Source organism: Monomorium pharaonis, chromosome 11 (genome assembly GCF_013373865.1).
Source record: "Monomorium pharaonis isolate MP-MQ-018 chromosome 11, ASM1337386v2, whole genome shotgun sequence".
Classification (NCBI taxonomy): Eukaryota; Metazoa; Arthropoda; class Insecta; order Hymenoptera; family Formicidae; genus Monomorium; species Monomorium pharaonis.
Genome location: NC_050477.1, coordinates 14,813,477 through 14,829,223, shown reverse-complemented (window position 1 = coordinate 14,829,223; position 15,747 = coordinate 14,813,477). Strand labels below are relative to the sequence as shown.

The following is a 15,747-nucleotide window of genomic DNA, read 5'->3' as shown; positions in this document are numbered from 1 at the left end:
AGATTTATTGTTAAAAGACGATGGTGATATTACCGACTTTTGAATAGCTTGTAGTCAAATGTATGATGCTACGGATTGCCATAAGATTGTCGTGAGATTGCAGCACAAGTCTTATCGACGTTAAAAGGAAAAAAGGCATGATAATAAAAGAACGACATTGATAATATTTACTCATAATATTTAAAACTATTATATGTTGCGGAAAAAATTCTCTAATTTGTTTTTCAAACTTTTTAAATTCTTATTAAAAATTATATAAAAGTGTAATCATGTTTAAAAAATAATTTTAAAATCAAATATATAAACATAATTAAAAAAGCACTGTAATTAAAACTACGATACTATATTTTAATAAGTCCATAATAGTTTAATCGCATTTTGAAAAATTTTTCTTGAAAACACAGTGAACGTTATTCTTGAATTAATTTAAAAATCGACGATTCCCACCAATAACCAACCGATGACAGAACCGTCTCTTTTTCTCTTTACATTAGGAAAGTATTTGCACTACGGGGCACACATGTGCCTTCTCCTCGGACATGTACATACATAAAGCTCAGATTGCGTAATGAAGCCGTGTCACAATGGCGGCGGCACGCTTTGACCAGCGACAATTCTCACGGCTGAGAAAAGGCGCTCCAAGAACCAAGAAGAAACGTTAATTCCCGAATATACGGCCGCCGTTCTTTCTTTGCTCCTCTTCGCCGATGTCGACGCAACAGGTCGTATTGTGACGAGGGTGTCGTTTCTCTGCGAGTAAAATTGCCGCACCGCGCCGCGCCGCGCCGCGCCGAGGACACCCCTTCGATACACAATTCGTGCGCCCTAGGAGCTCGAGCCCTAGGAGCACACAAATTTATAGACCTCTAGGTCCTGACACCTGCTCGCGCTACGCCAGGTACAATTCCCGTTGCCACCTGCGGCCGCTTCGCGAATGACGGCGCGGATGGCGGTTCTCTTTGATGTCGTGCGACAGCTTGGATCGAGAATGAAGTCGGAGGTCACGCGGTCAAACCTCGTTCCGCCGAACGAAGTCTCGATCTACGAAGCGTCCCTGCCCTATGTGGATTTTCATCAAATGCCTGCTGTTGTAATGGAATCGAAAACGGAAGACCGGTTCCTCCCCCGATTATTAGCACCGCTGATCGGTTGATCTTTTGTCTGTAAACGACGCGTGACAAATGGACCCGTCCACGACAGCAGCCTTCTTCCGTGCAACCAGAGATTGTTTCTGGTTTCTCGTTCGGGAAATGATTAATGAGTTATATGTTTCTTAATATGCAGGCGGGTTAAAATGATCTATCCGTTCATCGTGCGGTCAAAGGTTCTCGCAAAAATCCCTTTTTCCCCCTCCTTCCTATTTGTCTTTCTTTTCTCTTTTTATCTTGCATGTATGTATATCTTACACAACTACTTTACACAAAGTTCTCCATCGATGCTTATTGATTTTATTAATTATAATTGTACAGATAAACAGATGTGTTTATTTTAGCATTTTAAGGAATTATTATTTCCGTACAACAAATAACTATTTGTCTACCTGTCCTCCTCCGATTATATCCTGCTCATCTTTTTTTCTCTCTCTCTCTCTCTCTTTTATTTTCTCTCAAAATTCTATTTTATAGATTGTTCATTAAAAAAATAAAAAAGTGTCCCACAAAGTTTTAAAATTCTAGTTAATTCTTTCTTGACAAGTCCAACATCAAAGTCAACTGTATCACTATCTTTACAAAAAAGGTATAAGCGAATTGTTATGTCCACTTAAGTAAACTAATTGTGACAACATTAAATTGAGGATTTTGTTAGTAGGTAGTCAAGTAGTAGTTTCTCCTTCTTTCATTTTTTTCTATGATCTCGCACCTTTCTTCTGTTAGAAACCTTTTTCCCTTTTTTCATCCCTCTTTCACGTGACTAATCCATTTTCTAAAAATTCCAGACCTACGAATACCGTCGACGACAGGTAAATCGCGTATAACGCGTTGTTCCGTAAAGTCTTCGCTTTAACAACGACCGTCATCAAGGGAAATAGGAAATGTTTCATAGTCATCATCTCCTGTGCGAGAACGTTTGTCAAAATTTAGAGGAGGCATCTAACGAAACCGCCACATATGTGGTCAAGAAATTATACTATACTATAATGTATAGATAATTTCGCTAATGCAATGTCTAAATTCCGACAAATCTTATAATTATGTAAGAAATAGGAAATTATAAGTATGACAAAGTGAAATATAAAAAAATTGTCCCAATTACGAGTCCTAGTTAGATCAAATTAAATAAAATTATAGAAAAAATTACATAATAAAATTACAGAAAAAATCTTTAACATTCTTTAACTTTTTGTAATTATTTAATTTTTCATATTATTATAATATAAAATCACTTTCTTAATCATTGTTAATATTTAGAAAAAAAAGAAAATTACTTGCTAATAACTTTCTAAATAATTTTTTAATAATCTCTTGAAATTGTGACTCTTAGTAAACTGTATTTGATACACACAATATTATATAATATATTAAAAATATTAACATACGTTTAATTATAACCATAATTGGAACTTATACATAAATTAAAAAAATGTTTTTAAATATTTTCCCAAAATTTATTTTATATACATATAATATATATATATATATATATATCAGTTCATTAAGCATATAATTTTTCTATAATATTTAAAATTTACTTACATTGACATTAAAACACACTTTTTTAAACGTGTGTGTGTGCGTGTGTGGGTGTGTATGCGTGTAAAAAACCACACTCGTTAAATTTACAAATTAGTAAAATTATTAATCTTAAATGATCTATATGTATAAATTTTTACATATAATATATATAATACATATACGTATAAATTTACAAAGGCAAAAATAACAAGTATAAAACAAGAAGATTTAAATAGCTCAATAAAATAATTCTTAACAAAAAATATACATATACTTGAAAGAACCATTTACATTGTATATTATTTTATTTCCAATCCGATAAATTCTGATTAGTGATGATCATTTAATTATACCGCTGAATATTTCACGTTTCCTTGGCGCAGCAGCCGGTTACAAATTAAAGCGATCCTCTGCTGGACAGACGAGAAGAGAGGACGGGGGCAAAGGGGATAACATATTTCTTCTCGGTCGTAACAGTCTTTCGGCACTCTTTTGTGTAGAACCATTCGGTCTTTCGATCGCGTTACGAGGTTTCATTTTTGAGAAGCCGATATACCCGAAAAAACGCACTTTTCGACAGTTTGCCACATAACTTAGAAGCGTTTATAGTTAGCTAGAAATTCGTTCGCCTAAAGGTCGTTTTAATGCCATTAGGATCGCGGTTACATGCTTTACGATTTGTTGGATATAAAAGAAACTCCACCTGTATCTTCGATCCAAGAAGATTTCAAGTTAATGCGGCAATCACCTCGATTGCCGAAAAAGAGAATCATACGTTATGATGCATTTCGCTACATCTGTGGCAAAGTAAATGACTTTTGCCCCATTCATCTAATATTATCGAGTTTTCTATCGTGTAATTAGTTTTTAAAATCAAGAACTGTCATATTATCACAATTTGTACCGTCCAAGAAATATATTTTCTGAATTTTTAGTTATTGCAAAATTGTTGATTATGTTCATATATATATGTATTCGTTATGGTTATTGACGTCTCATTCATACAAATATGAATATTGATATAATAAAAATTAAATTTAAAAATTTCAATTTATACATGTTAAACTTTAAGTAAAAAAAATCAGTTAACAAAGTTTTTTTATTCGGATCTATTTATTTTCTTTCGACATTTAATACTATATTATTCTAGAATTCAGTTCTTGTATTTTTTTAGAAAATTTATATTATTAAAGATAATTATAGTATATATACAAAAAATCAAATGTAGTGGCAATGACTAAGCGACGATGACTAAAAGATCATTTTGGAAGTAAGAATTTAACTGAAAACTTATGTTATAAATTTTTAGTAAATAAACAAACACAAATATCTTTTGTGTTTGTTTAATTAGTAAGAATTTATAAATCAACACAAAAATTTAATATTTGTATTTAATTGTATTTAATTATTAGAAATTTATAAATTAATATAAAAAAATACAAAACAATAAAAATTATTAATTTATTATTAATTTATTATACTCTTATTTATTAACAAAAAGACGTTATCAAATCATTAGGTATTGTAATAATGCAACGTTTTTGCCTCGATTTAAAATTATAAATATAAAAAAACATTAAATATTAAAATAACGTAGAAATCAAACGTTTTAACAGTGAATGCTAAAAAAACCAAATTTTATATTTGTTTTTCACTATTTGGTTAAAAAATAAGTTTTTTATTTAATATAAAACTGTAGTAAAGGTACCAATATATTATCAAGTAGTTTAGGAATAAGATTAATATGGGGATGAATGGAAATAAAATTAAAGATCTTTCCTAAATAAAGTCCCTTCTCGGTTTGTAAGCTGAAGTAAAATAATTTTTATTCTATTCAGTATTTTCCTTAAAAACAGGTTTTTTATTCTTAACTCCAAAGTAAAAAATACCTGTTTTTTTTTCAGGTACTAGTCTATGGGCCATCATCTTTTGTGTCGTGTTATGGTCAAAGTAATGATATATTTTACATTACCAAGTTATGATAAATTATTTTATCATTCAGGTAGACATGAAGAAAGTAGACATGCAGATCGAAATAACAAATAATCTTATTTGCTATTTTCAATACTTTTTGTATCGGTTATTAATAACATTTGTTGAGACATGCAAAATTTTATAAAGAGATAAGAATGGCAAAAAAAAAATATATTTCTTGGCTATACAAACTTACTAGATAAAGAAAAAGAAGGCATTTATACGTAGGCGTCCGCAAGAAGAGATACTTGGCTTTCTTCTCAACAGCCCCTTCGAAAATAACAACACAAGCACAATCGTATTGGATTGGTAGCAAAAGAATATATAGGGAGGATAAAAGAAGTATTTTGCCCCCATCCTTCGTGAAAAAAATCTTGCGGACGTCCTTGTATCTGTATCTCTTTGTAATTAGCATGCAGTAATTTGACTTTGTATACGTATTTCTTTCAAATAATTTCTTACACTTTTATTGTAAACTAAATTAAACAAACTTTATTTAATAAAATAATAGTTTTTATAAATTCAAATCATACATTAACACATTAAGTCTCCAAATTATAATACATGTGCTTGTCAGATAAATAAACCCAAATTTCGAAATCTTATTTTTTTAGAAAATTCTGCCCTTATTAACAAATTTAACATATCAAACAAAAAATAATTCTACACTGTTAAATTAAAAACAAAAATTTCTTCTGTATTTATCAAATTTCCCGTATGATAATGTTATCTGCATTGATTTATAATCAGTTTTGAAAATTAATTGTTATCCATCTTTATAAGTCATTTAATTTATAGTGTTTAAAATGGATAAGAATAAGTCATGGAATATTTTTAGTTCATTAGAATCTGAAAATAATTATCAAGGGACATACATGCAAGCTTTTGATATAACGATATATTTGATAAAATAAAAATTATCGTAATATTTTTCAATTATTTCTTTATCTTCCACCTATTATTGTATTATTGTTTCTAGTATAAGATTAATATACATTTTTTATTTTTGTTCAATTGTTTTAAATTTGCAATATAAAAAAAAATGTTTAAGTGGCCTAATTAAAAAAGTCTCCTTCTCCAAAAATTAAATGCGGAATTGTATTTTGTAGTGTTATCTATAAATTTGATAAAAGTACCAATAAATAAATAAACAAATGATTTTACTCTTCGACTTATGAGATAATTGTTTCTTACGTATCCGGTATGGGCTAAGATTAACTTCTCAAACTGAAAGTTTAAATCGCTCGGCCATGAAAATGTAACGCCTCGCAGAGGCTCGCCGTATACATGCACGCATAAAAACGCGCACGCAAGCATACGCGATCGGAGAGAGGAATAAAGAACAACGCTATGAGCGATCATTGGCTATCATATAATTATGTCGACGTACAAGCTTCGCGCGATGGCATTCGCGTCTTTAAACGAAGCGACATCAAGCGCGCAGGACCGCTAATTAAACCAAAAAGCCTCATCCGTTAATTAAATCCAAACGATTAAGCTTATTCTCCCTACCACTATACCCTTCCGTTGCCGTCTTTATCGATAATTATTACCTACCAGAATGATCGCTTTCAAATCTTAAGCAGTCAAAAAGCGAAGCAAAGATTTTGCCTGCGGTCAAATCATTATTGGAATTTGATACGTATACAAAATTCGTTGACCCCAAAATGGAGAAGAAAACAGGACAAAGAAAAATGACCAGACTGTGACAAGCAACAATGATCTTTGTTGGTTATTCAAGGCTAATCTACAATATGCTTTTTGCTTTATGTTTCTTATTTTTGTCTATTTCGTTTTTGCTCTTATTCGTGCATTATTTTATCGATAATTGTGTTTTTTGTCACACATGTTTCTTATCTTTTTCGCAGTTTGTCAACTCTTATCTTGCCTATTTTGGTAAAAAATTATATGCGAAGAAGCAAAAAGACAATAGAAAAATCATGAAGCAAAATTGCATATTGTAGATTGGTTTTAAATATTCTTAATATAGACTTAAAATTTTATTTTTAATATAATTAATTAAACAATAGTTATATCAAAGTAAAATATTATCAATTAAAACAAATAATAAGTAGATAAATTTTTAATATGCACAACAAATATACCATTTGGAAGAATAAAACGTGACCATGACGAGAGTTTAAAAGAGATATATAAAACTTATGTAAATATTAAAAATAATATTCCATAAACTATTAAATATATATTTAAATCGGAGATTATAGTCATATGTTAAAATTTTCCTGTTGTTGAAGTTATATTTTACTTTTTTTTTAAATTTTAGTTAAAAAAGAAAACATTCTAATATTCTATTTTTATATTTTAATAATTATATTAAATACATATAATTTAAGTAATATTAAATATAGTATTCTATGCGATAACATTTCTTATTTTTCCATGAGATTTTCTCAAATCTAACAATAAAAAAAAAGAAAATTTGTGATGCGATTGAATTGCTTTTGTTGAAAAAAGTCTATTTTATCTTATTGTTTCAAAAACTTATAAGACTACCTTTGGATTTCGAAACCATGACATTATAGTATTTTAAAAATTATTTCATTAATAATTAAGAACTATTAATATTTTTTATACATCATTATTATAGACTCTTATAAAACATAAAATAATTTAGCAACCGTTAGCTATTTCAGAATTATCTATATTTTTCTCATTAATGTTATGTTTCCGATTAATGTTGTGTTCCTAATGTTTAAAAATTATAAAATTATATTATTTTGGGATAAAATTAAAGTTATAGTGATTTGCCGCAATTCTGCTTTCTTCTTCGTTTTTAAGAAATCATTAGAAAACCCTAGAGACTAACAAGAAAAATTGCTGAATAAAAAATAATTTGCTTAGGATTGTATTCAAGTCCAAATTTGATTTATGACAGAAAGATCTAGAAAATACGCATGCGTGAAAAGAACCCTGCTCTTCTCCCCTCTTTAAATAAGAGTGTGTAGCTCTATCTCCTCTTCTCGACGAATGTCTCGCCCAGTTTTAAAAGTAGAAGCAAAGCGTTCTGTTCGACAGCACTAGTGTTCGACATTCTTAGGAGGAGACTTTAATTCTCCTCTATCTTCGTATTGGAAATGCACAGATTTTTCAACTTACTTATAACAAATAAAAGAAGGCAAGTTTAAAAAAATAAATATAAAAATTGACATATTTAATATAAAAATAGAGAAATAATTTTTTAGAAATTCTGTATTTTAAACTTTTATAGAGTAACGTATAATTTTTTATTTCTATAATATTATAATTATTATTTATAATTTACCATTTTAATTTATAACTTATTTTGTTATAACTTATAATTTTGTATTTTTAAGAATATATGTGTGCATATATATATATATATATTTTTTTTTACTAATTATAAAAAATAAAATTTATTTTACCTCTAAATTTATAAAATCAAACGTAATAATGTATTATTTATTTTCCATATTAGTTACGTCCACATGGCATCATGGCAAAAACAAGAAATAAACCCTTGGATATCAGAGTTTTCACGTGTTGCACATTCACAGGTTTGTTTCTATGTATAATTACGCTCATCACGCGTGTGGTTCGTGCAATCGCATGGCGAAAAAAATCAAAATTTTATTGTACGTGCAATGTAGGTTTTTGTAAAAATAATAATTGTTTAAAATTAAACATTTTGAAACATGTGTTCGGCAAACAAGTTCAAGGCATAAAGTACATATTTTTCTGAATTTTAAAACGTATGTAAAGTATTGTAATGCGAGTTATAATACAATTTAAACAAAAGAATGCAAAATACAAAAAATAATAATTTGGTAATGTCTCTGAAGTACATCCCAATAATCAAATGTCCTCTTTTAATAATAGAAAAAGATCACAAACACCGATATACCATTTTATTTTTGAATAGTATTTTTTTAAACAAAAGCTAAAAGTAAAATAATTTTAAAAGTAAAAATATAAATAAAAAATTACAAAATGCCTTTTATCAGGTAGCAGTTTGTAATACTGTTATTTTATATTTTATCATAATTATAGTTATTTTGTCTGATTTTATCTGTCTCTCTCTCTCTCTCTTCTTTTTTTTACTTATAATTTTCTTTTATTTACAGACATCCACTGAAACGACGTCATCAATCTCATCTTCAATATCTAATATGACACAAGTAACAAATATGTTTCCTCGATCAATAGAGTATTGCAATAATAAGTCTTCGAATTATGAGAAGCAGGAATACAATTCCAATTACGTATCGTTGAACAATTGCTACTATCCTCAATCAACAGAACGCTGCTGTATTAATTTTGATAAAGTGGACAATCAGGAATACTATAATTTATTATACAGACAAGGTCGCACATCCTATTGTGAATCAAGCATTAATGCCATTGATATCACTTCTCTCAACTCAATTCATCAGGAAAATATTAAATATGAATCGTATACTTTGCCAAGCATCACATCAATCTATCAATGCCAGGGCAATACTTATAACGGAAATCGTGAATCCTTAACGTCATACAATAATACAGTTGCAACAATACCGATGACCGAAGTGATGGATAGATCATCGTCGTTATCAGTGGAAGACTATTCTGACCAGATTGCATCAAAAATCAACCAAAAATATTATATGTCATATCCTGACATGTTACAAAAGGTATCGGAAAAAGATTGTTTCCCGTGTGAGAACAATTTACAAGATAATATCTGCCATTCGTCAACGGCGTCTTTGGAGTCTCAACTTCCAGGCTTCGTACGTAAAACCAACAATAATTCCAACAAGAAAAAATGCGAATGTCCTAATTGCACTAAAAAGGATGAGGACCCATTTGAAATTAGACGGCATATGTGTCATGTGCCGGGATGTGGGAAATTATACGGCAAGACGTCGCATCTCAAGGCGCACATTAGAATGCATAGAGGCGAACGACCATATTTATGTAACTGGCTTGACTGCGATAAGAGATTCACTCGGAGTGACGAGTTGCAGCGTCATTATCGCACGCACACCGGCGAAAAAAAGCATAGTTGTACCCAATGTCATAAAAAGTTCACGCGAAGTGACCATCTTAGCAAGCATGTAAAGACGCACGAGAAAGAAGATAGGAAATCTTATGTAACCCAGACCAAGACGAGTAAGAATAGTTTATTCGAAAAGACTTTCGCCAAAATAGCTTACAAATCTAATGACGCTTTTAGAGCCAGCGCTAGGTATAGATTGTTTGAGAATTTATCAATAACAAGATAATTACATGTGTAACAGGTGTTTTCGGCCACATTGTTCTTGGCCAGTGCGTTGTATAAAAAAACCTTCACAATTTAATTTTGCATCGTAATCATTTCATAATCTAATCCCACTTCAAGTCCAATTAAAATCGAAATAACATTCAATTCTGAGATCTTGAAACTGCACAAGTTCACGTGCTTTATTTTTCAAATATTAGTCTGATCTGACTCATATGTACATACATGTATACGCCAAAACAATTTATCATTCAAGGGTCTTCCTAATGTGCCCACAATTTTATTTTACTAAAATAATATTATAACTTACATTACGATATATACGTAATGTAAATGATGAATATTGGTATGCGAAAATATATATTAATATAATAAAACTAATAAAAATAAAATAAGTATATAAAATAATAATAACATAAACATTAATTAACATTAAATACGTTCCAAATTAATTTAAACAAAATAAAATATTAAAAAATAGCAAATATAGATTTTTTTTAAATCTATCGTATTTTTGTCAATTTTTAATAAATAAATAAATAAATTTTTAAAAAGATAAAAGATAGACCTAAAACCAGAATTAAATGGATTTTAGATATCGTTTAAAAAGTTATTTTGATAAATAATTATACTTTTTAAACAATATCTAAACAAATAAAAGTTAAATGTGAAAACGCAACCGTAGAACGTCTCTTTCTGTAGGGAGCGTCCGTCTGTCTATTGCAATACTCATTGACAGTCCATTTTTTTATGCCGATGGAAAAAACAGTATTTCGTATGGCGGTATTCGAACAAAATGTAATACACAAACAGCAGACTGGGGTATAAACATACTCCGTTTCCACTTTATATCCGTACTGCTCGGAAGCTAATAGCGTTCTGATGCTTAACGTCTCTCTCTATTCCTAAGACTTTAAATTGAATTATAGTGTCCCGAGCCGTATCCCTTCATTTACTAATAATAAATTCAAATTCGCGCTGGAGTACAAAACTACCCCCCGGTATGGCATTCTAGGTTGGTATAAATTCAGAAAGTTACAAATCTCTGAATGTTAAAACTAGACCTATGGCAAAGATATTTGTTAATAGAATTTTTGATATTAAGAGATGGAAAAGAGGGGCTATACTATAAGAATTCGAATAATAATAATTTACGAATCGTCGTATATTAAATTTTTTTTTTACACCTTCTTGTCATTCGATATGTCATCCAACTTTCGTTCCATTCAAAGGAAGGGTCAGCCAACAAGATAAGCGGTCTAAATATATCTTTTGTTCGGTGCGCTTTGTGACAGGTGCGTCCATTTATTGTTAGATTGCAGAACCAACTGATACTAAAAATCACTGCCATTAAAACTTCTACTCATTTATCGCGCACCATAATGTGATTATGTGTAAAATCATATCTGTAGATTTACATCTGTAGATCAACAAACAAATAAGAAATTGAATTAGTTAATAAAAGCAAATGAAAGCAACTTAATATATTTATATTTTCACGTAAAAAATTAATATTTTGATCAATCTGTCTAAAACTTAGATCTAAAAAATGTCAATAATTTTTTATTCTGCAATTTTAATATTGCAATATTTTCTTTTTAAACACTCATATATTTCCTGATATGGTTGTACAAGAATTTGTGCAGTGATCCTGCATTTTGAACACATGTAATTCCAAAAAATTTAATCACAAGGGAACAATAATTTCAATTGCAATCTTTTTTAATCGCAAAGAAATTATAATTGAAATTCCACAAGAAACGCAACCTCTTCAGGATATGTGAATATTTGGTCACGGTGATAGCGTTTATCACGTTTCAGTACCGCGACAATCGTCTTCAATCTGCCACTGGTAGATGGAGACACGGTGAATGGAAGAGGTCGACGTAGCGCTATTAAAGGGGCGGCGCGCCGTGCAACTCTCCTGACCCCTCGGCCCGATCGAGGATTCATGGCTGGCACCAAGAGGAAGAGGTACATACGTGCAGGCGGACAGAGGTAGAGAGGCAGAGATAAAGCCAAAGAGGCAGTGACGGTGGCGGTGGCGGTAGCAACGGAGACAGAGAGAAAAAGAGAGACATCGCGCGGAGGATGAACGATGGAAGAGCAGGAGGAGGAGGAAGAGGAGGGCAGAGAGAGAGAGAGAGAGAGAAGGACGAACGCAAAGGGTAGCAACTGCGGAGTCGCGACGAGGTGGAGAGGAGATACGAAAATGGAGTAAAGGATAAAAGAAGCCCGGCTGTGCCGGGCAAATTATAGGGAAAAACGTGGTGGGACGCGCGGCGCGGTGCGGCTGGCACTCGCGCTCACTCACGGCGGAGGACAGCGACGGATAACGACAACGACAACGACAACGACGTGGTGGAAGAGGGGAATGGTGGCACCGGCTGGAGAGGGGAAGAAGAGTGGCGCCACGGCGCGATTCCGCCGGCGACTCGCGTTCGGAGTTCCTCTACCGCGCGAGAGGATATCCGCGCCCGCGCGCGCGCGCGCGCGCGCGCCAAGCGGATTCAAAGAGGACCCGGCGTGCGCGCGCGCACTCTCGCGGGTGCGCGGAGACGCTTCTTCTCTCCCCTTGGACCGCCGACGTCTTTCGCGCGCGCGGTAATTGACGAGAAAGTGACGAGGGAAGAGAGAGCGGGCGCGCGCGATAGGGAGAGATAGCGCGGGAGAGGGTGGGAGGGAGGAGGCGCGGAGAGCGAGAAAGAGAGAGAAGGACAGAAGGAGGGGGTAGACACACAAGTACAGTACGCACCTCTCTCTTACGTGTTACGTGCGGTCAGTGCGAGAGGCTGCGACGTGCCGCGAGCATGCGTCTGCGACGAACGGCCCTTAAGGCGAACGAGCAGCACGCCGACTCGCGCCTGCCTTCGTTGTCGTCGTCATCGTCGTCGTCACCGCCTTAATCACGCGCGCATCACCACCACCACCACCACCACGATCACACCATCGCCACCCATCGCCATCATTACCTGATCATCATCGCCCATCGTTGTCGCCGATCGCGATTGTTCCCCGCTTGCCGGGCCAGCGAATCAGGTAGTAGTAGTAGTATCCACGCGGAGAGGAATCCAAGTGGGACACGGATGCGTCGCCGTTGCGTCGTCGTTGCATTGATCGACGAAAAAGGGGTACCGAGATCCGTCGTCGTCGTCGTCGTCTCAGTGTCCGTCCGTGAGGATTGACGTTTTGCGCGCGCGTTTGGAGCGCGCGTCAGTCTCACAGTGTTAAAATATGAGGCTCGCGGCTTCCTCGGCCGGCGGCCGCGCGTCGACGCTCTATGCCCCGTCGCGAGCACTGTGCGTGCGTTTTACGTGGTGCCATTCAGCCAGCCAGTCGTGCGCTCGTCGCGATGAATGTAGCCGGCTGCCCGAGAGAAGGCTGCTGCCCCGCGCGACTCGCATGCAACGTTGACGCGTCATAGCAACGCGCCCGTCGATTATCGATACCATTGAAATCGCCGCTCGAAGGACACGGCATCGCGCGCGCGAAAGAGAGAGAGAGAGAGAGAGGGCGCGGGAGAGAAGATCTTGAGAACACTCGTGAAAAGCATCGAAAGCACTCGAGAGATGGAGTCGTGATCGAAGCCGCGTACGCCTCCAACGCCAAAGAGATCGTCCACGCGCCTCCTCGCGACTCGCGTGCGCGTGTCTCGTCGTCCTTGGCGTGATTTCGCGCGTTTTCAGGACCGTGGGATCGGCCCGGGTCCACGGGGATCCCGTCCGCACCGCAGCGATCAGGCAAATCGGCAAACTGGACGCGGAGGTCAGCAGCGGCGGCGGCAGTGGCCGCAGGGGTGTCAGCCCGACACCCCTCAGCAGCATTAACGTAAGTCTGCCTTCTCGATCATATGATGAAACCCGATCTCAAATCTCGACGCGTCAGTTTTGTCCATCCTGGCGTCTTTTCGTATCAAGGAGGGAAATTTTGTATACAAAATTATTATGTAAGATAGTAGCCACGGATGGTGAGAAGAAATTTTAAAGAATTATATCATAGGTAGTATAAATAACATTATGGCGATTTGATATGAAAAACATGGTGAACATTTTCATAGTTCCTTTTTTTGGCCTTTTCTACTTACAGCTTACCATAGTAATTTTCGATGTAAAATTTTCTCCGTGTACGATCGATATGCAAACCTCAGAGAAAGGTGACTTGTATTATTGAGAACGTAACAAGTGCATGTATTTTGATTCAGTGAGATCACTATTATCACTTTTCACTGAGTAAAATTAAATTAATTAAGTTCTTTTAGTAATTATTAATAAGATTTTACGTACTGTTATCTCTTAATTTTGTCGTTAAAAATATTGAACGTGACTGCACTGAGAAAAAAGTAATTAATTTAATTAAAATTTATAACTTTATTAAATTTCTTTTGTTGAAGTATTTGTGTATTTAACTTAAATACATGAATATTTAAAGAAATTTAATTTAACGTAATCAAATTAAAAATTTGAGTCAAATTATTTTTTTCTCAGCTGTACGATCAGACAGCTTATCTGCAACATTTTTACTGCATATCACTACAGATTTCAATACTCTTCTATACTTGAAATTTTACACAACTAGATTCTTAATTAATATCTTTTTAATGATTTCTTAAATCATTTTTTCAACAGCTAATTATATTCTTTAGTTTATAAGCATACTTTTATCAACTTTTTACTTATATATGAAGGAATAAATTGTGAACAAACTTTTGCAAAAAAGATTTGCTCTAGCTATTCATACAATTTTTATGTGTATCGAAGCGTTTTATGTGCATCGAAAAGGTGACGTAATGCATCATGTGATGTATATAACGTAAACTTTTATTTTCCTATAAACCACACGATCAAAATTAAATTTAAAATGTTAATATAACATTAATTTTTTGCTTTTTAAATAATATTCAATACACATAAAAAAAAAACAGATTACGTTTTTAAAATACATTTTTAATTGCACTTTAAACATTTTCGTGTTTCAATTATTAGTATCATAATTTATATTTAAAGGCGTAAATATTTATTTAATTTGTTCGGATGTGTGTAAAACTTTATACAAATACTATGTAAGAGTTTGACGATCGCTTTGATAACATTCTACTTTTACGAGAATTCCACCATCATTTATAGCGCCATCTTAGAATAATAAGAATTCCATCTTTGCCTTATGATTTTACGAGAATTTCGAAGTTATCTTTACAGTCGCTTTAATTTCCTCGAGTTTCCGCGATCGCGTTTAATCTCATTCCGACGCGATCATCTTGATATTACATTGAGAATTTAAACGTTCGTTTTAAATGAGACCTCGAATTCACTGGCGCGGAGATTATTTCGAATTTTGTGGTTTTCTTTACTCTACCTGAACGAGAGAACCCCATGGACATTTCTATTCCGACATGTGAGGCTCTTATGAGGCTTGAAACAAATCTTTTGCCCGTCGCCTTCATTGTTTTCTCACTTTGTGAGAATCTCACCGATAATTTCGATCCCGTTACGGCTTCCTAATATTGTTTCCAACCTTGCTTCTTCTCCATGAGAATTTCGTCATTCATGAGGTGGGGCAACGTAGTCAAATCGCGAAATTAATATTCCCTACTCCGTTCCCTTCCACAATTCAGATCGCATGCGCCTAGGTAATTGCGCTAAATGATTTTCGAACGTGCGATGCATCGATTCACGTTACCTTCTACCGGAGAGAGCGTGCATATAATTGCTGACCCTACATACGTAAAAGGGAATTGCACGACGTGTCGTGAGAAATTAATGCCGCGTCGAGTGGCGTCCATGGTGGTGGTGTCTCTTTAGACCGCATCCGGTCTCTTCCCTCCCTTTTGCGGACAAGTCACCTCTAGTTAAACGCCACCGAGGA

At 34.1% G+C, this 15,747-nt stretch overlaps 1 protein-coding gene across 1 annotated transcript; it reads left to right on the top strand.

Moving 5' to 3' along the window:
- The first annotated feature begins 7,086 nt into the window (after positions 1-7,086).
- LOC105830469 (zinc finger protein Xfin) lies at positions 7,087-10,252 on the top strand. Its single transcript, XM_012669798.3, has 3 exons — positions 7,087-7,782; positions 8,104-8,182; positions 8,750-10,252. Exons 1-3 carry the CDS (start codon positions 7,742-7,744, stop codon positions 9,887-9,889), a joined length of 1,260 nt encoding a protein of 419 aa, XP_012525252.1. The 5' UTR covers positions 7,087-7,741; the 3' UTR covers positions 9,890-10,252.
- The last annotated feature ends 5,495 nt before the right edge of the window (positions 10,253-15,747 follow it).

What these genes read in the sequence shown, in the direction of transcription:
- LOC105830469 (XM_012669798.3), top strand. Translation starts at nt 7,742, where the DNA reads ATGCACAGATTTTTCAACTTACTTATAACAAATAAAAGAAG. An exon ending in CTTATAACAAATAAAAGAAG is followed by an intron (nt 7,783 to 8,103) that starts GCAAGTTTAAAA and finishes TTTCCATATTAG; the next exon opens with TTACGTCCACATGGCATCAT. An exon ending in CACGTGTTGCACATTCACAG is followed by an intron (nt 8,183 to 8,749) that starts GTTTGTTTCTAT and finishes TTTTATTTACAG; the next exon opens with ACATCCACTGAAACGACGTC.